Source organism: Chiloscyllium plagiosum, unplaced genomic scaffold (assembly GCF_037043375.1).
Source record: "Chiloscyllium plagiosum isolate Xiang-an unplaced genomic scaffold, Cpla_swu_hap1 HiC_scaffold_18, whole genome shotgun sequence".
NCBI classification, from domain to species: Eukaryota; Metazoa; Chordata; class Chondrichthyes; order Orectolobiformes; family Hemiscylliidae; genus Chiloscyllium; species Chiloscyllium plagiosum.
This window is the reverse complement of record NW_028270156.1, coordinates 898,775-922,948: the sequence shown is the minus strand read 5'-3', so window position 1 is coordinate 922,948 and position 24,174 is coordinate 898,775. Positions and strand designations below refer to the sequence as shown.

Here is a 24,174-nt window from a genome sequence, read left to right as displayed (position 1 = left end):
AGTGATGACCTGCACGGATAACGATGACCTGCACGGATAGTGATGACCTGCACGGATAGTGATGACCTGCACGGATAACGATGACCTGCACGGATAGTGATGACCTGCACGGATAGTGATGACCTGCACGGATAACGATGACCTGCAAGGTTTGTTCCTGTGTCTCTACTTTTTGTGGCTGAATGTCTAAAAATGGATCATGTTGAACAGGAATCTCCATCTTTTCATTGACACAGTCACTTTTCATTGACACTGTCAGTTTCCATTGCAATCTGTTGTATTTACAGTAAAAACTGAACTGACTATTATTGTTTTTAATTGTTTTTCACATTTTTAAGCATTTTATGTAAACGTTTAAAATGGCAGTAATGTTTTTTTTGAAAAGAATTAAATTAAGAACAAAGTGAGGATTTCCACACATTCACTCGGAATAAATGGTTAAGATAAAGCCTGCATTCCTATGCACGAACAGATATCACTACAAAGATTATAGGTCATGATTTTCAATGTATAATTTCAGTTACATCACATTGCAAATTTTTGCTATAAATTCTGTTACGATCGAGCCCTCCACTATCACCTGATGAAGGAGCGTCGCTCCGAAAGCTAATGTGCTTCCAATTAAACCTGTCGGACTATAACCTGGTGTTGTGATTTTTAAGATTATAGGTCGCAACATTAGTTCACCACCTTCTCTTTACACTCTTTTGAATGAATTCACAAGACTTCTTGGACCAAGTGACGATCATGAGAAAATGTTCAGTAGAGCAAGATGAAACAAACACGCAGTTTGACACAGAATTTCTGTTTAGCAAAAATCCTCCAACATGTAACACTGACAGTTTTGGCATTGCTGTGCCTAACAGCAGATACATGGAGAAGCTGCATTCAGTATCGTTACCTTGTGGCCTGCCATTTATAACAGAATTTGGGGAAATTGGTGGAATATCAAATTTAACAGTGTCCTGCACATGTCATGTTCCCGAAGAATTAAATTTATAAAGAAATGCCTTTTGTGTATGGAACAAAGGCCGCTTTAATTGCAACAAGGAGCTAATTTGTTTTTATAATCTGGAAGGGTATTTAACTGTTGCAAGAATGCTAAAGCTAGCAACAGCAAATGTGAGTGAACAGGCTCTGCCTAATTAAATCCAACCACCCACAGATATACTGAAATAGTACTCTGCCTACACAAAGCTGATGAAACATGGTGAGAAACTGCAAACAAAGGACAGCCAATGTGCAGCGGCTACGTTTCACTGTTACATATATACCTGGTCAGAACATTCTCCTGTTGAGGTTCTGAATTTAGGGTTTGTAATACTGCACGTCAACTGAAACCAATCCTCCAGAAAAATAGATTATCAGTGATATTAAACTTCACATACAACTGCTTAGATTTCCAACAAAATAACACACAGTTCAATTCTGGAATAATCGAATAAGCAGTCTATCATGTTATTAATTTTTCAATGTTGCATTGCACAGAATCAATATTCTCACAAGCTGTAAAAGGATAAACATTTTGAATGTTGTACACGGGTCAATTTAGTCATTTTTCCATTGAACCTTCTCCACCATTGAACAGCCCATGGCTGATCCCATTATGGACTCAGACCCGCTCTCTGCCAACTTACGTGAAATATTTAATCCAGATAACTATAGGGCAACCAGCCATTATCAAAATCAATTAACAAAAAAAATGCACATCAAGGGATAGATGGGAGATGTTTGTAAAAAAACAAGGTTTTCTTGTGTTCTTTCAGAAAATTATCTGTATACACTGCTCCTTTCCTTACCATATCTTTCTTAGCGTGTGATGAAACTTGTCATATTATTATTATTCACAATCAACAAAAGTAGATTTTAGTTCAGACCTCTGAAGGTCTGACTTGTTTCTCTCGATGTTTAGAAGGTCATTTGGAACAGGGAGTTTGCAACAGCATTTTTAAAAATTCATGTCATTTTCACCAAATGTCCAGCCAGCCACCTGGCAGATAACTGGTGAGCTATTCACTCTATCGAGGTTTAAAAACGAGTCAGCAGGAGAGAGGTGTAGAAGCAGCTTCCTTCAGTAAAAAATGGAGATCCATAACAGTATGATGGATGATGCGAGTAGCAATCTCCAAACAGTCAGCACTGAGAGATATTCCGATAATGTTAGAAGGGAATGGTAAGAAAATTCCAGAAGCAGAAGATCATGGAGATGTCAGAGAGAAATGAATCATGCAAGACAATTGAACCCATGATAAATAATAGGTGAGCTCAGTTAGCAGTGGACCATGTAACTATTGCAGGGAGACACATTAAAGAATAATACAGCATCTCGAGAATGTACAGACGTTTGCAGAAAGGAAATCAATTGTGACTATGTGAGTTGAGCAAGAAGAATTAGAAATACAGATGTCTCTAAATCAATAATAAAGGATGGGATAACTGGATACTCGGATAAAAATGATCTGACAAGCCAGGTTCAGCATGCATTTGCAAATGGAAGGCTGTGTTTGACATACTTATTAAGGTTTATTGAGGGCATTATGATCAAAATTGCTAGAGGAGCATCAATCAATGTAATATGTTTGAGTTTTCAGAAGTTTTTGATAAGGTCCCCCACAACAGCTTGGTTACCAAACGTAAAGCACATGGAATAGGAGGTAATGAGCAGGTGTGGAATAATGAATGGCAATAAAAAAGCAAAACAGAGTAAGGGTAAATAGATCACTGTCATGGAGGTGAGGACCAAAGGTAAGATTTCCAAATGTGCAGATGATACAAAGATAAGCAGGAATGTGTGTGGTGAGAAAAATGTAAAACCTTTTCTAAGTGCCAAGTAACATGATCATCTCCAATGAGAGACAATCTAACCAATGCCCCTTGACATGCAATAGTGTTACCATCACTGAATCCCCCACTTTCAATGTCCTGGGGATTACTATTAACTTGAAACTCAACTGGACTCATTATATCCCTCCCTAAGGGCTTTGTGGGTCTACCCACGGCACATGTACTGCAGCAGTTCAAAGAGACAGCTCATCACCACCTACTCAAGGGGCAATTAGGGATAGGCAATAAATGCAGACCCAGCCAGAGAAGCCCACATCTCATGAGGGAGTAATAAAAATGAAAAGATTATGAACGTTTGGAATTTGCTACCACAGAGGGCTGTGGAATCTCAGTCTTTGTGTATGTTTAAAGTAGAGATTGATATGCTTCTGATGATTAGTAGTATACAAGTTTATAGGATCAGATGAGGTATTTAATCATCAATGATCATATTGAATGGTGGGGCAGGTCCAATGGGATGAAAGGCATATTCCTGTTCCAATCTTCATGTGATGATCTTCTGATCCAATTTTCACATGAGTATCTGTAGGGATATTCCTGAGATAAGAGAGATAAATCTTCCCATGTAACTGTTGCCCTTGTCCTTCTAGGTGGAAGTAGTCATGGGTTTGGAAAATTCTGTTGAAGGTGTTATCCTTCCATTTACTTTCCAAATTCCTTGTTCCACCCGAATGCTAACCTCTTGTGATTCACACTAGAGGAGACTCAAACCTTGATACACTAGCAGTCTGTGGTCTGTTTCTATTTAAAAACTCTACATTACAGTCATTCCTGCAAAAGTGCTCTACCTCACATTTTGTCTCATTGTACTGAACCTGCTGAATTTTTGTTCATTCAACAGCAGAGTTCCAGCAGTCCAGAGAGGAGGTCATTTCATCAACAGGAGGGCAGCTTGAGAAAACATGTTTAATTAGGGCACATTCCATAAAGGAATCAGAGGGTGGGCTCGAATCAATATATAAAACATAGAACATCACACAATACAGCACAGAACAGGCCCTTCGGCCCTCAATGTTGCATCGAGCTGTGAACTAATCTCAGCTCGTCCCCCTACACTATCCCAAAATCATCCATGTGCTTATCTAAGGATTGTTTGAATCTCCCTAATGTGGCTGGGTTGACTACATTAGCAGGTAGTGCATTTTACACCCTTACCACTCTCTGCGTAAAGAACCTGCCTCTGACATCTGTCACCCCTCTTGTATCAAATCCCCTCTCAGCCTTCTTCCTTCCAATGAGAACAGACCCAAGTCTCTCAGCCTTTCCTCATAAGACCTTCCCTCCAGACCAGGCAACATATGAATCTTAATGAATCACAATTGTGTGCTATTATCCTGCATAACGTTCAGAAGTAAAGTTTCACTTCCAGCTGAACTAGTTCCAGTTTACTGTAGTTTAATCTGATGTGGTTTTATTATTAAACATGTACAAATCTTTTAAAAGATTTTATTCTTGAAGACAGTTAAGTATCCATTTATATTGTAGAACCCTTCTTGGGTGTCAGTGACATTCATTTCCTATTTTAACAGTCTGAGCATCTACTTACCCAAGAGTTAATCAAAAACTGTCTTACAGCTCCTTATACAATTGTTTGGATTCTCCTGCCTTTGTCTTTCTTCAAAGAGAGACAGAATAAACAGCTGTTGACATATTTAAGGAACAATAATTATGATTATTCTTGACCATCTGGTCTTCTTTGACCAACCTTTTCCTGTCCTGATATAATTTATATAATCCTGTCCTTAAAGAATTTCAACCAAGTTCGATCACACTGTACTCTCCACAGTACCAGCACAATGCTCAACATTCACGCATTGTATTTCCTCAAACCATCAACTTTTCTCATCCTGATGAATCTGTTTTGTATCTGCTCTAAAGTCTCAATATTTTTCCCATGGCATTGAGCATGAAGAAATATTACCAATAAATGGCTGAGAGCTTATTAGGAAACTTATTACTGTTCTGTTGAGTTTTGTAAGTACTTTTTGCTTTTTATATTCTAGGACTCAAAATAAAATCTTGAATTCCTCCAGTTGAAAGTTCTGTTAGAATTTGTTTTAAAGTAAGATGTCTTGTGATGCCGCTCTTCCACAAGTTCAAACCTGCTTCCATTCTGCATATAATCACTTACTAATATTGGATTCCGTCAGCCACATTCCAGTCCATTCCTCAAACTCATTAATATTCCTTTGTAGCTCCAGTTGGTTATTGAAAGAATTAATTGAATTTTGTACTTTGGTATCAGACACAGAGGGAAGCTGGTTAGTTCAGTTGGATGGACAGCTAGTATGTGGGTTAGACTAATACCCACAACGGAAGCTTAATTTCCATTTGCGCTATAATTGTCTTGGGATCTGCCTAATTTGGTGTCTCCCTGAAAACGGAAGATAGTAAAAACCTCTAACTAAAACTACCAGGAAAATTAATTCAGGACAAAACACCAGCAGACAATGAACGAGAGAGGCAGCAGGCTGGAAAATCACAGCAAGCCAGGCAGTGTCAGGAAGTGGAGAAATCAACATTTCGGTTTGGGACATAGATCATCCACCTAAAGGTATTTTATTTTACCAATTTAAGAGGAGGTGATGGTCTCGTGGTATTATCACTGAACTGTCAATCCAGAGATCCAGGTTATGTTCTGGGGACCTGGATCCAAATCCAACAGTGGCAGATGGTGGCATTTGAATTCAATAAAAGTCTGGAATTAAGAGACTAATGGTAACTATAAATCCATTGTCGATTGTTAGGAAAAGCCCATCTGTTCACTAATGCCCTTTGGGGAAAGAAACTGCCATCCTCACCTAGTTTGGCCTCCATGTGACTCTAGACCCACAGCAATGATACATAACTGGGCAACACGGTGGCACAGTGGTTAGCACTGCTGCCTCACAACGCCAGAGACCCGGGTTCAATTCCCGCCTCAGGCGACTGACTGTGTGGAGTTTGCACATTCTCCCCGGGTCTGCGTGGGTTTCCTCCGGGTGCTCCGGTTTCCTCCCACAGTCCAAAGATGTGCAGATTAGGTGAATTGGCCATGCTAAATTGCCCATAGTGTTAGGTAAGGGGTAAATGTAGGGGAATGGGTCTGGGTGGGTTGCACTTTGGAGGGTCAGTGTGGACTTGTTGGGCCGAAGGGCCTGTTTCCACACTAAGTAATCTAATCTAAAAAAACTGCTCTCTGGGCAATTAAAGAGGAGCAATAATCGAGGCCGAGCTGGCAACGTGCTCATCCCCGTGAACAAGCAAAAAATAATCTCCAGTACTGCAGATATTAACGTTGATGAGGATACAATATCTGGTGAAAAGAGAATTATGTATAACTTCTCAAATCAACTATATCATCTAGAAATATCAAAGGAACTTGGATTAATGCATTCAATCTTACAGGAACCAAACTTTTGCCGGACTTGGGACAATCAAAGTTCTGGAACACTTGTCCCGTTATGGGATTAAATCAGTGAGCTCAGTATTTACTGAATACAGAGTTTACTGATATAAACACAGAAAGTGCTGGAGAAACTCAACAGGTCTAGCAGTAACTGTGGAGACAGAAACAAGTTAATGCTTTGAATCTAGTATAACTCTTGTCTGAAATTGCTGCCAGCTGTGTCAGGACAACCAATTATCATTTGCCCAAATTGCCATTTTGGTGTAGACTTTAACTTGTATAAAATAAACAAGCTAGTGTGTGACGGGGATCTCACAAGGATGTAGTCATTAATGCACCTCACTGTTATTGCTAAGTGTAACATTGAGCTTCACTGTTACTTTATGCTACAGCTACTATCTTGTTCATTTCCATTGTTTCTGAACTATTTCTGAAGTACAATGTGAAGATGATTAATTACACAGTAGAAAATAAGATGCTGCAGTGACATCCACCTTCTCACCTGATTGTAAAGGGCACAGACATGGAGTGCTGTATTGCCTGAAGCATTCTGTGCTCCCATATCAGCCCCATAAAACAGCAGGTGTTCCAGATGTTGAACATGGCCATAACGACATGCCTAATAAACAGAAGGGTAATTGAAGTTATTATTCTGTATTAAGACAATATACACATCACTTTTCCCATTAATTGTATTCTCCACTTACCCTTTAATAAGAACCATGTGAGAATGAAAGGGTTAGACAGGTAGTAATAATGGCTGATGGCAAATCTGTAAAACTAAACTGTTTTTATCTGACACCCTCATAAATGTGAAAGGAATAAAAATGAGAGAGTGTGAAAGGAAGGCAATAACCAAGGGTAGAAATAGAGAGCTGTGAAATGTCCAGGGTCTCCAACTCAGAGTAGAATGGGAAGTACCAAGGGTGGAGGGAAAGTGGAAACAGATCCAGAGGTAAGTTCGTTAGCAAACACAAAGTCTAAGGCTGAAGGAGTTCTAGCGTGCACTGATATTAAACATGGAATTTTGATGAGGTATCAGAGCAGTCAGAGAGGGAAAGGGAGAGGAAGAGTGAGCGGGAGCAGTAGAGGGAGAGGGAGTGGAGCAGGTGGAACCTTTATTGAATCCTGAGTTGGAGCTCCTGAGGTGATGTCATGGTTCAGAAAATAATGCAGGGCAAGAGGTTTAGCTGCTTGGAAACCAACTTTAGGGACCGAGTGAGAAATTCCAGAATGGAGACAGAGGGTAAAGTCCCTGTTTTGGTGATTTGTAGGTTGTTAGGAATGGAGGGGGAGGGAAGAGAGAGCGTGAGAAACATGATTTGGTAAGAAGTCGGGAAGGTTATGTGACTGGTTCCTAGAGTGTTGTCTGTAGTTTGTAGGGTTAACAATGGCTGGACCAAGTGCTGCTGAATGTAGGAATAGGAAGATATGTCAGATGAACAGCTAAAGAGATGGAGGAGGAGAGCAGCCTTTGAACTTTTAGATCACTAGGGTAGTTTCTGGGGATCAAACAAGCTGAATGGGCTGTACCTGAACTGGAATGTGTCCAATATCCTTGCTGGGAAGTTTGTCTTACTGGTCAGGCAGTTTTAAACTGACTTGGCAAGGGGATGGGGCACAGTGCAGACAGAAATTCAGGAGCAAGGTCCAATCAGATGTAGAAGAAATTCGAGGACAGTCGAGCAAGCAGAGAAGACCTGAGCAGGATAATGCACACTGTAAGAACAGAAAGCTAAACTGTATCAATGTTAATGCAAGGAGCGTGACTGTTCAGAGAGAGGAACTAACAGCATTGTATCAGCATGTGGGAATGTAATACTGTTACAATCACTGAGATATGGTTGGAAGGAAAGACAGGACTGGGCAGCTTAACATTTCAGAGTATTGAAGTTTCAGGTGTGTAGGGGATGGGGAATGTGAGAGAAGTGAGGGCATTGTGTTATTGCTAAAGGAAACCATCACCACGGTAATGAGGCAGGATGTCAGAGAAGGGACTTCAAATGAGGCTCTGGGTAGAGCTTAAAAACAAAGGAGCAGTTATCTTGCTGGGATTATACTACAGGCTTCCCAATAGTCAGCGGCAGATGAAGGATAAACTGCATGAGGAATAGTGTTTTATAGCTATTGGGAATTTCAACTTTGCGAACAGTAACTGGATCACCTTAGTGTGAAAGGATTGGACAGGGTGGAACTTTTTAAATGCATCCGGGAAAGCATTTTGTGCCAGTACATAGACAGCCCTGTTCGAGATGGGGCAGTGCTAGACATAATCCTCAGAAGTGAAGCTTATCAATGGGAGTCTTATAAATGTACTACAGTGAGAATTCAGCATCAGTGCGTCCTTCTAAGAGTGAAGGCCAAGGGCAGCAAGTGCAGGAAACCTGGATAGCAAGGGATTTGTGAGTTTGATAAAGAAAAGCAGGTGTCTGATGCAGTGCATTAAAACTGGAGTTTGGCCTTTCAAAAGTATCAGGATGTTTAAAAAAATATTAGGAGCATAAATTGGGACCACAAAATATCTTTGGCAGATAAGATCAATGAAAACACCAAGGCCTTTTAGGGGTATGTTTTGAGTAAGAGGATTAGGGAGACTATGGGGTCTATTCGATAAAGGGAACAGTCGGTGTGTGGAGCCCGAGGATATGGGTGAGGACTTACATTAATGTTTCTTATCTGTATTCACAGAGGAGAAACACATTGAAGCTGGGGATTTCAGTTGGGATGGCAAGGTTCTCGAACACGTTAAGATTAATAAGGAGGAGGTATTAGACTCAGTAACAGGCAAAAACTGCATAAATCTTCAGGGCATGACGAGAGTTCTCCCAGGTGGCTTTGGGATGTTCAAGGAGGAGATTACTGAGGCCCTGGCAGAGATTATATAATACTTTGCTGGCCACAGGTGAAGTGCCAGATGACTGGAGGATAGCTAATGTGGTTCCTTAGTTCAAGATGAGCTGCAGGGATTGGCCAGCTAATTATAAACCAGTTAGTCTGACATGAGCAGTAGGGAAATTACTGTGAGTGGCACAGTGGCTCATTAGCTAGCATTGCTGCCCCACAATGCCCAAGGACCTGGATTCGATTTCACCCTCGGGCAACTATCTGTGTGGAGTTTGCACATTCTCACTGGGTCCGCATTGGTTTCCTCTGGGTGCACTGGTTTCCTCCTGCAGTCCAAAGATGAGAGTGTGGTGCTGCAAAAGCACAGCGGGTCAGACAGCATCCAAGGACCAGGAAAATCAATGTTTTGGACATAAGCCCCTTCATCAGGAGTGCCCAAAACATCCTGCTCCTCGAATGCTGCCTGACCTGCTGTGCTTTTCCAGCACCATGCTCTCAACTCTGATCTCCAGCATCTGCAGTCCGCACTTTCTCCACAGTCCAACAATGTGCAGGTTAGGTGGATAGGCCATGCTAAATTGTCCACAGTATTCACTGAGTTAGCCATGAGAAATGTAGGGTTACAGAGATAGGGTAGGCAGTTGGGTCTGGGTGGGATGCTGCTAGGAGGGGCAGTGTGGACTCAATGAGCTAAATGACCTGCTTTCACTTTGTTGGGAATTCTATGAAAAGATTCTGAGGGATAGAATTAATCAACACTTGGAAAGACAGGAAATAGTTAGGGAGAGTCAGCATGGATTTGTTAAAGGGGGATCCTGTCTGACTAATTGAAATGAGTTTTTTTGAAAAGGTGACTAAATATATTGATGAGAGTATGCAGTTGATTTTTCAGTAAGGCTTTTGACAAGGTACAACCTGGAAGGCTATTCCGAAAGGTAAAAGGCCATGAGATTCGAGGCAAATTGACAAACTGGATACAAAATTGCTTTACAAACAGAAAGCAAAGGATGATGGTGAAAGGATGTTTTTGTAATTGGAAGCCAGTGACCAGCACTATAGCATGAGGATTGGTGCAGGGATCCTTGCTGTTTGTTATGTACGTTAACGACCTGGGTATGAATATAGACAGTATAATTAGTAAGTTTGCAGATGACATAAAAATTGGTGGCTGTTGTTGACAGTGAGGAGGATGGCCTCAGGCTACAGTCTGATATTGATCAGCTGGTAAATTGGGCAGGGCAATGGCAGAAGGAATTTAATCCTGATAAATACGAGGTGAGGTATTGTGGGGGTCTAATGAGAGAAGGGTAGATTAGATTAGATTAGATTAGATTAGATTACTTACAGTGTGGAAACACTGTATACACAATGAGTGGTGGGTTCCTTCCTAGGGAGTACTGAGGAACAAAGGGACCATGGTGTACAAGTTGATGGATCCCTGAAGGTGTCAGCACAGGGAGGCAGGGTGAGGATGAAGGCATTTAGCGCACTTGCCTTTATTAGCTGGGCATAGAATATAGGAGCAAGGAGGTCTTGTTACAACTTTATAAAATATTAGTTAGGGCACATTGTTATGCAGTTCTAGATGCCACACAATTGGAAGGATGTGATTTCATGGGTATAGGAACAGAGAAGATTCACCAGGCGTTACCTGGATCGAAAGTTTCAGTTATGAAGAGGGACTGGATAGACTGGGTTTGTTTTCCCTGGAGTAGAGGAAGCTGAGGGGGGAATGTGATTGAGGAAGACAAAATGTTTAAGGAGAGGAGCAAGTGATTTCAAGGAGATCCGAAAAAGAATGTTTTCACCCAGAGGGTGGTGGAATATGGAAGGTGCTGCCTGAGAGGGTGTTCAAGGGAGATACTCTTGAAACATTTAAGAAGCATCTGGATGAGCATTTAAAATGCCTGTATATCGTAAGCTATGGACCAAGTGCAAGCAAATGGTTTAAATGCAGTCTGTTCGGTATAGACATAGTGGGCCAAAGGGCCTGTTTCTATGCTTTATGACTTTATGACTCTTTTTGATGTGGATGTGGCTATCACATCCTTTATTGTTCTTGAACTGAATGGTTTTCTGCATCACTTTAGAGGGTGGGGTTAGGAGTCAGTCACATTTCTGTGAGTCACAAGTCATGTATAGGCCAGACCAGGTAAGAATGGCAGATCTCTTTCCCTAAAGGACATTAATAAATGAGTTTTTTAAACAACTGATGGCCGTTTCATCATCACCAATACTGAGTATATTTCTATTCTACATTATGAAGTAAATTTAAATATCCCCATCTCCTGTGGTGAAATTTGAACTCCCGTCCTCAGAGAATCAGCCTGGATTCCTGGAGAAACAGACAATGCCACTGCCTCCCCTCAATGCCTCAAGTTGATGAATGATAGAAAACAATGTTATGATGTTTGTCCTACAGGTTCCAGGAGCTGGGTAGATGGGTAGTTTACCCTAACCTGCCAGGCTTTATGCATTGCTTCAGACATCACTAGGTGTATTCGAGATGCCAGGCCTCTGAATCACTGTCTTGGCTGTCAAGCAACTACTCTGACAATTTTTGCAGAAAAGAACAGAGTGATTGAGCCCGGGAATCTGGGAGAGCTCCCATGTTGCAAAGAGAGCAAATCTGTTGTGCTTGAAGTTGACAGCAGCTGGGGCGAGGGTGTAAGTGTGAAGCCAGGCCGACAGGCTTGATTCCTTAACTTCAGGTATTTTGTTTCAGCAAGTTACTGACTTATCATCTCTTCCCCAACTGAAGGTGATAAAAAGATTAGTTGATTGAAATGCAGTTTTGAAAGGTTGGGATCTCTGTAGTGATTACTGTCTTACTGGTCCACTTTAGCTCAATATGTAGCCACCTTGTCTTTGAGTTAAAAGGTGCAATCACAGAGAGACAGCACAGTGTCTAGTCTGGCCATCTGGATGTATGCCTGAGGGTAAACTGACAATCTGTCTGTTTGCCATCAAAGATGCAGTCGTTCTCCGAAGAGCAACTGGATTCTCCCTCATGTCCTGTTCAAAATGGACCCTTCTCTCAGCCTCACTTTAAATTTCTTGGGAAAACTAGAATAAGTGTAAGGATCAGGATGTACAATGAATGCATGCCAATTTATTGCAATGCACCTGCCCCTTTACCTCTTCCATGCTCACCATCCAAGGCAACCAAAGACTCATTTAAAAAAAAGCTTTAACAAAGGGTCAGTTAGACTCGAAACGTCAGCTCTTTTCTCTCCTTACAGATGCTGCCAGACCTACTGAGATTTTCCAGCATTTTCTCTTTTGGTTTCCAGATTCCAGCATCTGCAGTAATTTGCTTTTATTGCAATGCATGTTTTGCTAATTATAATGAAATGCTGCCTTGTGTTGAGCACATTGAGTGAATACATACCTCAGCAGGGGGACCAGGTTTGTCTGGGGTTAGCACTATGTTGAGGCAGTCCGGGTTAATTAGAGCCAATGTGGACCTCGCCACACTGACCAGGTCAGGGCAGGTTGACCTGATGCAGGAGCTGGTATGGAGGAATGATATCCCTTTCCACCAGGAAGCTGTCAAGGCTAGAAGCACTGAGAAGGCACCAGATGACAATAACCTCTTAAACAGTAATGGATTGCCAGGTGGAAGAGTTAGAGATGTTCACCACACTACCACTGCACTACAAGAGCCCGATTCCTGACTGCAATATTTTAATAGCTGTCACTCTTTCAAAACTTTGTTATTTCCTTTCCTTCACCTTCATTACCAAGAGGACGCTTTGTCCATGAGCAGATGTTTCTCCAACATATTATCCGAGGAAAAAATGTTATGAACAGTGACAACACAGATAACGGAAGTTAGTTAATGGAAGTTGGTTAATGAAGTTAGTTAAGGGAGTTAGTAAATGAGTTAGTTCTGAAAAGCCTGTCCATTGTCAATGTCCATAGCTGCTAGCATGACCTGGCAACATTCATGAGTTGGATTATTTAGAAGTTGCAGAAATAAATTGGAGATTCCATCTCGGAGAGCTGTGCTATGTATCCAAACCCATATCTGTTCCATTCTATTGACCGTTGTTCATGAACAAAGGCATCCCCTATCTTTCTCTTGGCCCAGGTTTGATGAAAAATGGCAGCACCATGATGTCATTCTTCTGGTTGTGTCAATGCAAGTTTTAACATTAATATATATGGAGTTTATCTGAGGAAGCTACAGCGCCTTCAAAAAAATAAAACTTCTTCTCCCAGTATTTCACTCAGCCATAACGAAATGAACCAATCTTTCTTTGAGACATGCTGGTATCCACCTGTTCTCTCTTAGGATTGGGGAAAGGAATGAAATGAATTACATTCGAGTAGTTGTTATAACTAATCCAGAAGAATGGAAGGGAAACACAGCAACAGGCCAGTTAATTTGCCCCTCAGTGCTGGTCGGAGAAGGTAGAGGATCAACTCTGGGGCTGTCTGGCATCGGCTGATTGGGCCGTGTTCAAACAGGCCGCAGGAACTTGGACGAGTACGCCACCAACGGCACAGACTCTATCAGCAAGTGTGTGGAGGACTGCATACTAAGGGAGTCAGTCCCGGTGTTCCCCAACAGGAAACCCTGGATGAATCAGGACATACAGAACCTACTAAAGACCAGGTGTAAGGCCTTCAGATCAGGAGTCCCACTCAAATATAAGGAATCTGAGTATGACCTTCGCAGAGCCATTAAGACAGCCAAGGACCAATACCGATCCAAACTAGAGATCCTGACACTCAGCTACTATGGCAAGGACTGAATGACATCACAGGTTCAAAAAAGAGACAGTGCAAGATAGCAGACAATGACACATCCCTCCCAGATCATCTCAACACCTTCTATGCTCACTTTGAGCAGAATTTCGGTGGAGAGGTAACACCTATTCCAACAAGTCCTGATGAACCTATTCCAACAGTCATTGCATCAGAGGTCAGATCAGTTTCCTTGGTGTGAATCCAAGGAAAGCGATGGGACCAGACGGAGTACCAGGCCGTGCACTCAGAGCATGCGCAGATCAACTGGCAGACGTCTTCTCAGACATCTTCAACCTCTCCCTGCAGCAGGCCACTGTCCCTGCCTGTTCCAAGAGGAACAACATCATCCCTGTGCCTAAGAAGGCTCATGCATCCTGTCTCAATGACTACCGCCCAGTGGCCCTAACTTCAGTGGGCATGAAGTGCTTTGAAAGGCTGGTCATGGCATTAATCAACTCCAGCTTCCCCACTACTCTTGGCCCACTCCAATTTGTCTATTGGACCAACAGATCCACGTCAGATGCCATATCACTTGCCCTTCACTCCTCCCTAGAACAGCTTGATACCAAAAACAGCTACGTAAGAATCCTACTCATTGACTACAGTTCAGCCTTCAACACTGTTATCCCCTCGAGACTGATTACTAAACCCCCTCCCCCTTTACACATTAACAGCACAGAGGTGGAACGAGTGCAGAGTGTCAAGCTCCTGGGAGTGATCATCCACAACAAGCTTTCTTGGACTCTTCATGTGGATGCACTGGTTACAAAGGCCCAACAACGTCTCTTCTTCCTCAGGCAGCTGAGGAAATTTGGCTTGACTATTTGGTGAATACCCTTACCAACTTTTAAAGGTGTGCCATCGAAAGCATTCTGTCTGGATGTATCTGATAAATGACTGGCTAAATGATGATTTCTATTTTTAAACATAACATATCAAATGTTTAATAAATATATGTGTATATATATGTGTGTGTGTGTATGTGTGTGTGTTTATATATATATATATAAATATATATATATATATGTATGTATGTATATATGCATAAAATCTTTTTTAAAATAATAAATGTATATAATCCAAGATGGAGGATGGGAAAAATTTCTGGCTGTAAGAGCTGCTCCTTTTTTGAGGTATTTTAGGTGCTGGAGGTGATTTCCTCGAATTCCAGGAGCAGCAATTACTGTTTTATATGCTGTTACATTGTTTTGGAACTTTGGACAAAAAACATCTGAACAACAGCAGTTTAAAAGGAAGACGAAGGCAGCTCATGGTGAGGTCAGTGCAGGAGAGAGATAGACAGAGAGAGAAAGAAACCCACACTGCTAACTGATAGTGAACCTGCACAGTTACCGCCTTTGCTGTTTGAATTCGTGTATCACTGGACATCGGAGTTCATCTGGGAAAATTATCAAACAGTGAAATTCACAACTGATCTTGGAGGAACCTGTTTGGGAGAGGTCACAGCACAGAGACAAATAAGTGAATATTTAAGCATGGACTTACAGTAAGTCTGCAGTAGTGAGTAGAGTGGGTCCTTTCTTTATTATATGTTTTTTGAGATATGTCTCTTGATTAAACTTAAAATATAAGCCATAACTATTAATTTAACCTGGAGCAGTGTTTTGTAGAGGAATAAGATGGTGCTATTTTCTGGGTATGAAAGTGAGGACTGCAGAAGCTGGAGATCAGAGCTGAAAATGTGTTGCTGGAAAAGCGCAGCAGGTCAGGCAGCATCCAAGGAACAGGAGAATCGACGTTTCGGGCATAAGCCCTTCTTCAGGATTCCTGAAGTGTCGATTCTCCTGTTCCTTGGATACTGCCTGACCTGCAGCGCTTTTCCAGCAACACATTTTCAGCTATTTTCTGGGTATGTAGATTAGAAGAATCGAAAACGGTCTTTACTATAGTGACATGCTCTTCTTGTCGGGTGTGGGAGTTTAGGGAGAGTTTACAGGTTACTTAGGATTATATCTGCAATAAATGCCATTGGTTGTGAATCCTATCATATCGAATAGATCGGATGGAGAGACAGTTAGAGACAATGTGGAATTTACAAGAGCAAGGGGATGTGATGGATGGCAGCTATAGAAAGGGAGAAAAGTTGCAGATACAGCCATATAGATGGGTTAACTCCAGGCAAGTTAGGAGAGATAAGCAGGTAGTACAGGAGTTTTCTGTGGCTATCCCCATTTCAAACAAGTATGCTGTTTTGGAAAATGTAGGTAGTGATGGATTCTCAAGGAATGTAGCACGAACAGCCACATTTCTGGTATTGGGCCTGGCTCAAATGTAATGAGGAGTACGTCAGGTTTCAAGAGATCGATTATGTTAGGGGGTCTGTAGTCCGAGGCACAGACAGACGTTTCTGTGGCCAGCAGAGAAAAAGCAGAATGGTTTGTTGTTTCCCTGGTGCCAGGATCAAGGATGTCTCAGAGAGGGTGCAGAATGTTCTCACAGGGGAGAGGGCCCAGCAGGAGGTCATTGGAACCAACGACATAGGAAGGGAAAAGGTTGAGATTCTGCAGGGAGAAAATAGAAAATTAGGCAGGAATTTAAAAAGGAGGACCTCAGGAGTAGTAATATCTAGATTACTCCCAGTACTACGAGCTAGTGAGGGCAGGAATAGGAGGATAGATCAGATGAATGCATGGCTGAGGAGCTGGTGTATGGGAGAAGGATTCACATTTTTGAATCATTGGAAGCTGCTTTGGGGTAGAAGTGACCTGTACAAGAAGGATAGATTGCACCTAAATTGGAAGGGGACTAATATACTGGCAGGGACATTTGCCAGAGCTGCTCGGGAGGATTTAAACTTGTAAAGTGGGGGGTGGGACCCAAGGAGATAGTGAGGAAAGAGATCGATCTGAGACGGGTACAGCTGAGAACAGACGTGAGTCAAACAGTCAGGACAGGCAGGGACAAGGGAGGACTAATAAATTAAACTGCATTTATTTCAATGCAAGGGGCCCAACAGGGAAGGCAGATGAACTCAGGGCACGGTTAAGAACATGGGACTGGGATATCATAGCAATTACAGAAACATGGCTCAGGGATGGGCAGGACTGGCAGCTTAATGTTCCAGGATACAAATGCTACAGGAAGGATAGAAAGGGAGGCAAGAGAGGAGGGAGAGTGGTGCTTTTGAGAAAGGAAAGCATTATAGCTGTTGTGGTTCTGTTCGCCAAGCTGGGAATTTGTGTTGCAGACGTTTCGTCCCCTGTCTGGGTGACATCCTCAGTACTTGGGAGCCTCCTGTGAAGCGCTTCTGTGATGTTTCCTCTGGCATTTATAGTGGTTTGAATCTGCCGCTTCCGGTTGTCAGTTCCAGTTGTCCGCTGCAGTGGCCGATATATTGGGTCCAGGTCGATGTGTTTGTTGATAGAATCTGTGGATGAGTGCCATGCCTCTAGGAATTCCCTGGCTGTTCTCTGTTTCGCTTGTCCTATAATAGTAGTGTTGTCCCAGTCAAACTCATGTTGCTTGTCATCTGTGTGTGTGGCTACTAAGGATAGCTGGTTGTGTCGTTTCGTGGATAGTTGGCGTTCATAGATACGGATTGTTAGCTGTCTTCCTGTTTGTCCTATGTAGTGTTTTGTGCAGTCTTTGCATGGGATTTTGTACACTACATTGGTTTTGCTCATGCTGGGCATTGGGTCCTTTGTCCTGGTGAGCTGTTGTCTGAGAGTGGCTGTTGGTTTGTGTGCTGTTATGAGTCCTAGTGGTCGCAGGAGTCTGGCTGTCAGTTCAGAAATGTTCTTGATGTATGGTAACGTGGCTAGTCCTTTGGATTGTGGCATAATGTCCTCATTCCATTGTCTTTCCCTTAGGCATCTGTTGATGAAATTGCGGTGGTATCCGATTTTGGCGAATACGTTATATAGGTGTTCTTCTTCCTCTTTTTGCAGTTCTGGTGTACTACAGTGTGTTGTGGCCCTTTTGAATAGTGTCTTGTTGCAACTTCTTTTGTGTGTGTTGGGGTGGTTGCTTTCATAGTTCAGGACTTGGTCTGTGTGTGTGGCTTTCCTGTGTACCTTAGTGGTGAATTCTCCGTTCGGTGTTCCCTGTACCCTCACGTCTAGGAATGGGAGTAGGTTGTCCTTTTCTTACTCTCTCGTGAATCGGATTCCTGTGAGTGTGGTGTTGATGATCCGGTGTGTGTTCTCTATTTCTGTGTTTTTAATGATTACAAAGGTGTCATCCACATATCTGACCCAGAGTTTGGGTTGAATTACAGTTGTGCTGAGGGACGTTATTCCTGGAAATACATCCAGGGAAGTTATTTGGGTGGAACTGAGAAATAAGAAAGGGATGATCACCTTATTGGGATTATATTATAGACCCCCCAATAGTCAGAGGGAAATTGAGAAACAAATTTGTAAGGAGATCTCAGTTATCTGTAAGAATATTAGGGTAGCTATGGTAGGGGATTTTAACTTTCCAAACATCGACTGGGACTGCCATAGTGTTAAGGGTTTAGATGGAGAGGAATTTCTTAAGTGTGTACAAGACAATTTTCTGATTCAGTATGTGGATGTACCTCCTAGAGAAGGTGCAAAACTTGACCTACTCTTGGGAAATAAGGCAGGGCAGGTGACTGAGGTGTCAGTGGGGGAGCACTTTGGGGCCAGCGACCATAATTCTATTCATTTTCAAATAGTGATGAAAAAACATAGACCAGATCTAAAAGTTCAAGTTCTAAATTTGAGGAAGGCCAATTTTGATGGTATTAGGCAAGAACTTGCAAAAGCTGATTGGGAACAGGTGTTCGCAGGTAAAGAGATGGCTGGGAAAATGGGAAGCCTTCAGAAATGAGATAACGAGAGTCCAGAGAAAGTATATTCCTGTTAGGGGGAAAGGAAAGGCTGGTAGGTATAGGGAATGCTGGATGACTAAAGAAATTGAGGGTTTGGTTAAGAAAAAGGAAGCAAGGAGGCCTTTGTGTGGAGCCGCAGGAGATGTGGGAGATACGAAATGTGTGTTTTGCATCAGTGTTTAGTGTGGAGAGGGACGTGGAAGATATAGAATGTGGGGAAATAGATGGTGACATCTTGAAAAATGTCTGTATTACAGAGGAGGAAGTTAAATCCCTAGGACCTGATCAGGTGTACCCTAGAAGTTTCTGGGAAGCTTGGGAAGTGATTGCTGGGCCTCTTGCTGAGATATTTGTATCATTAATAGTCACGGGTGAGGTGCCGGAAGACCGGAGGTTGGCTAACGTGGTGCCAGTGTTTAAGACGGGCGGTAAAGACAAGCCAGGGATCTATAGACCGGTGAGCCTGACCTCGGTGGTGGGCAAGTTGTTGGAGGGAATCCTGAGGGACAGGATGTACATGTATTTGGAAAGGCAAGGACTGATTCGGGATAGTCAACATGGCTTTGTGCATGGAAAATCATGTCCCACGAACTTGATTGAGTTTTTTTGAAGAAGCAACAAAGAGGATTGATGAGGGCAGAGCGGTAGATGTGATCTATATGGACTTCAGTAAGACATTTGATAAAATTCCTCATGGGAGACTGATTAGCAAGGTTAGATCTCATGGAATAAAGGGAGAACTAGCCATTTGGATACAGAACTGGCGCAAAGGTAGAAGACAGAGGGTGGTAGTGGAGGGTTGTTTTTCAGACTGGAGGCTTGTGGCCAGTGGAGTGCCACAAGGATCAGTGATGGGCCCTCTACTTTTTGTCAGTTATGTAAATGATTTGGATGTGAGCACAAGAGGTATAGCTAGTAGGTTAGCAGATGACACCAAAATTGGAGATGTAGTGGACAATGAGGAAGGTTATCTCAGATTACAACAGGATCTGAACCAGATGGGCCAATGGGCTGAAAAGTGGCAGACGGAGTTTAATTTAGATAAATGCGAGGTGCTGCATTTTGGGAAAGCAAATCTCAGTTAGACTTATACATTTTATGGTAAAGTATGGGGAGTAGGGAGTATTGCTGAACAAAGAGACCTTGGAGTGCAGGTTCATAGCTCCTTGAAAGTAGAGTTGCAGGTAGATAGGATAGTGAAGAAGACGTTTAGTATGGAACATAGAACAATACAGTGCAAAACAGGCCCTTCAGTCCTCAATGTTGCGCCAACCTGTGAACCATTCTCAGCTTGTCCCCCTACACTATCTCATCATCATCATCCATGTGCTTATCCAAGGATTGTTTAAATCTTCATAATGTGGCTGAGTTAACTAAATTGGAAGGCAGGGCATTCCATGCCCTTACAACTCTGTCCTTTATTGGTCAGAGCATTGAGTACAGGAGTTGGGAGGTTATGTTGCAGCTGTACAGGATGTTGGTTTGGCCACTTTTGGAATATTGTGTGCAATTCTGGTCTCCTTCCTATTGGGAGGATGTTGTGAAACTTGAAAGGGTTCAGAAAAGATTTACAAGGATGTTGCCAGGACTGAGGATTTGAGCTATAGGGAGAGGCTGAACAGGCTGGGGTTGTTTTCCCTGGAGCGCGGAGGCTGAGGGGTGACCTTATAGAGGTTTATAGAATCATGAGGGGCATGGATAGGGTAAATAGACAAAGTCTCTTCCCTGGGGTGGGGCAGTCCAGAACTAGAGGGCATAGGTTTAGGGTGAGAGGGGAAAGATATAAAAGAGACCTCAGTAGCGACTTCTTCGCGCAGAGGGTGGTATGGGTCTGGAATGAGCTGCCAGAGGATGTGGTGAAGGCTGGTACAATTGCAACATTCAAAAGACATTTGGATGGGTATATGAATAGGAAGGATATGGGTTGGGTGCTGGCAGGTGGGACGAGATTGGGTTGGGATATCTGGCCAGCATGTACGAGTTGGACCGAAGAGTCTGCTTCTGTGCTGTACATCTCTATGACTCTATGGCTCTAATTAAGTGGCTCCCTTGAACACATTAAAAATGGTAGGAGAGGTGATGCATCAAGCCTGCCGGGTATGGGAACTCCTGGATATTATTGTGATCCAAAGCAAACAGGTCTGTAGAAATGTTTATGAAGTGCTGGCTGAACTGAGGACACTGAAACACACCAGTGAGCAGGATAATAGCCTGGTTCTTTATACTCGGATTATCCTTCGGAATGGATCATCTAAATTGCTAAGCGAGAGGGACAGGAGAGTGTGACTGTGAGTAAGGCAGATGAGGGAAACGAGACATAACAGCTTAGTGGTCTCAGCCTTTACAAATGTCCAATGGTCTGAGGATCTTTCAGTTTGTTCAGATGAAAGTTTGGGCTGAAGGGGGGGATGAGCAAACTCATCATGGCACGATGCTATATGCTGCCATTCAAAAGGGTGGAGTAAGAAGGAATGTAGTGGCAATAGGAAACTGTAGAGAGCAAGTATTGACACTTCTGTGCAGTAAACAGCATGTGTCCAGGCAGCTGTGTTGTTCGTCCGTTGCCCTGGGTTCAGTATCTGTTCTGGGCTGGAGGAGAACTTGCAGTGAAAGGGGGAGAGGTCTCATTATGATGGACCAAGTGAGTACCAACAACATTGGCCAGACAAAGGAGAAGTGTCTGCATGGTCAGTATGAGGAGCTGTGCACCAAATCAGCTGTTATTTCAAGATCATAATCGATGGAATATTGTGTGAGCCAAGTGCAAATTGCAAAAAAAAAATAAGGTTTGAGAAATGAGTGTGTGGTTCAAAAACTGTTGTGGGAGAAAGAAGGTGTAGTTAGTGGGGCACTGACACCAGTCCTGGGCAAAGTGGGGTCAATATGAAGGGACAGCCTTCACTGAAACTGTGCTTGGGCCAGAATTCTTGAAAACAGCGTAACTAGAAAAGGGGGAGGATTTTAAACTAAATAATGGCCGCACGGGATCAAATTGTAACAAATCAAAAAGGAGAGTTGAAGACAAATAGAAAGGTATTAACGCAAGGAATTAATGCAAGAACTTACTGAGAGTAAAATGATTAAAACTAAACACTCTGTACCTGAATCTACACAGTTCAAAGTAAAACAGATGAACTGAAATTAAAAATAGAAATGAATGAGAATGATCGAGAAGCCATTACAAAGACATATCTACAAGATGATAAAGACTGCATCCTGAAACTTGAACGTTATACTATAAGATATAGGAATTAGGCCATTCAATCCATGCATTTGTTCCAGCAATTGATCCACCCAGATATTAAATAGAACATAGAATAATCCAGCGCAGAACAGGCCCTTTGCCCCTCGATGTTGCACCGATCTGTGAACTAATCTAAGCCCATCCCCCTACACTATCCCATCATCATCATGTGCTTATCCAAGGATTGTTTAAATCTCCCTAATGTGGCTGAGATAACTACATTAGCAGGTAGGACATTCCATGGCCTTACCACTCTCTGAGTAAAGAACCTGCCTCTGACATCTGTCTTAAATCTATCACCCCTCAATTTGCAGCTATGCCCCCTCATACAAGCTGACGTCATCATCCAAGGAAAAAGAATTTCACTGTCTACCCTATCTAATCCTCTGATCATCTTGTATGTCTCTATCAAATCCCCTCTTAGCCTTCTTCTTTCCAATGAGAACAGACCCAAGTCTCTCAGCCTTTTCTCATAAGACCTTTTCTCCAGACCAGGCAACATCCTGGTAAATCTCCTCTGCACCTTTTCCAATGCTTCCATATCCTTCCTGAAATATGGCGACCAGAACTTTCCACAATATTCCAAATGTGGCCGCACCAGCTTTTTGTATAGTTGCAGCATGATATTACAGCTCCAGAACTCAATCCCTCTACCAATGAAACCTAACACACAGTATGCCTCCTTAACAGCACTATCCACCTGGGTGGCAACTTTCAGGGATCTATGTACATGGACTCCAAGATCCCTCTGCACATCCACACTACCAAGAATCTTTCCATTGACCCAGTACTCTGCCTTCCTGTTATTCTTCCCAATGGGAATCACCTCACATTTAGCTGCATTGAACTCCATTTGCCACCTCTCAGCCCAATTCTGCAATTTATCCAAGTCCTCCTGCAACCTGTAACATTCTTCCAAACTGTCCACTACTCCACCGACTTTAGTGTCATCTGTAAACTTACTCATCGATCCACCTATGCTAGGGTCCAGACCATTTGCAAAAATGACAAACAGCAATGGTCCCAAAACAGATCCTTGTGGCACACCACTAGTAACCGTACTCCAGCCTGAATATTTTCCATCAACCACCACTCACTGCCTTCTTTCAGAAAGCCAGTTTCTAATCCAAACTGCTAAATCACCCTCAATCCCATGCCTCTGCATTTTCTCCATCAGCCTATCATGTGGAACCTTATCACAGGTTTTACTGAAGTCCATGTATACTGCATCAATTGCCATACCCTCATCCACATGCTTGGTCACCTTCTCAAAAAACTCAATGAGGTTTCTGAGACATGACCTGCCCTTGACGAAACCATGTTAACTATCTGAAATCAAATTGTTGCTTGCGAGATAATTATAAATCTTATCTCTCATAATCCTTTCCAAAACCTTTCCCATAACAGACGGAAGGCTCACTGGTTTATAATTACCTGGGTCATCTCTACTGCCCTTCTTGAACAAGGGCACAACATTTGCAACCCTCCAGTCTTCTGGTACTAAACCTGTAGACAATGACGACTCAAATATCAAAGCCAAAGGCTCTGCTATCTCCTCCCTACCTTCCCAGAGAATCCTCAGATAAATCCCATCCGGCCCAGGGGTCTTTCCAGAATTGCTAACACCTTGTAAACCTCAAACCCATCTAGTCCAGTAGCCTGTATCTCGATATTCTCCTCGACAGCATCATCTTTTTCTAGTGTGAATACTGATGAAAAATATTAATTTAGCGTTTCCCCTATCTCCTTTGATTCCACTAGTATCCTTGATTGGCCCTAACCTTGCTCAAGTCATACTCTTATTCCTAATACACCTATTGAAAGCCTTAGGGCTTTCCTTGATCCTATCCGCCAACAACTTCTCATGTCTCCTCCTGGCTCTTTTTAGCTCTCTCTTCAGGTCTTTCCTGGCTAACTTGTAACTCTCAAGTGCCCTAACTGAGCCTTCACGTCTCATCCTAACATAAACTTTCTTCTTCCTCTTGACAAGAGATTCAACTTCTTTAGTAAACCATGGCTCCCACGCTCGGCAATGTCTTCCCTGCCTGACGGGTACATACTTATGAAGGACATGCAGTAGCTGTTCCTTGAATATGCTCCATATTTCAATTGTGCCCATCCCCTGCAGTTTCCTTCCCTTTCCTATGCATCCTAACTCTTGCCTAATCGTTTAATAATTGCCTTTCCCCCAGCTATAACTCCTGACCTGCGGCATATACCTATCCCTTTCCATTACTAAAGTAAACATAACCAAATTGTGGTCACTATCACCAAAGTGTTCAC

General features: G+C 42.6%; 1 protein-coding gene across 7 annotated transcripts in view; it reads right to left on the bottom strand.

Annotated features, from left to right (window-relative positions):
• LOC122557603 (SH3 and multiple ankyrin repeat domains protein 2-like) overlaps positions 1 to 24,174 on the bottom strand; it is a 1,564,835-nt gene that overhangs the window by 1,218,330 nt on the left and 322,331 nt on the right. For all 7 annotated transcript variants that reach the window (XM_087996234.1, XM_087996235.1, XM_087996236.1 and 4 more), the window contains one exon: positions 6,735 to 6,851. In XM_087996234.1, the coding sequence (XP_087852360.1) occupies positions 6,735 to 6,851 (117 nt within the window). The remainder of the gene's footprint in view (positions 1 to 6,734; positions 6,852 to 24,174) is intronic.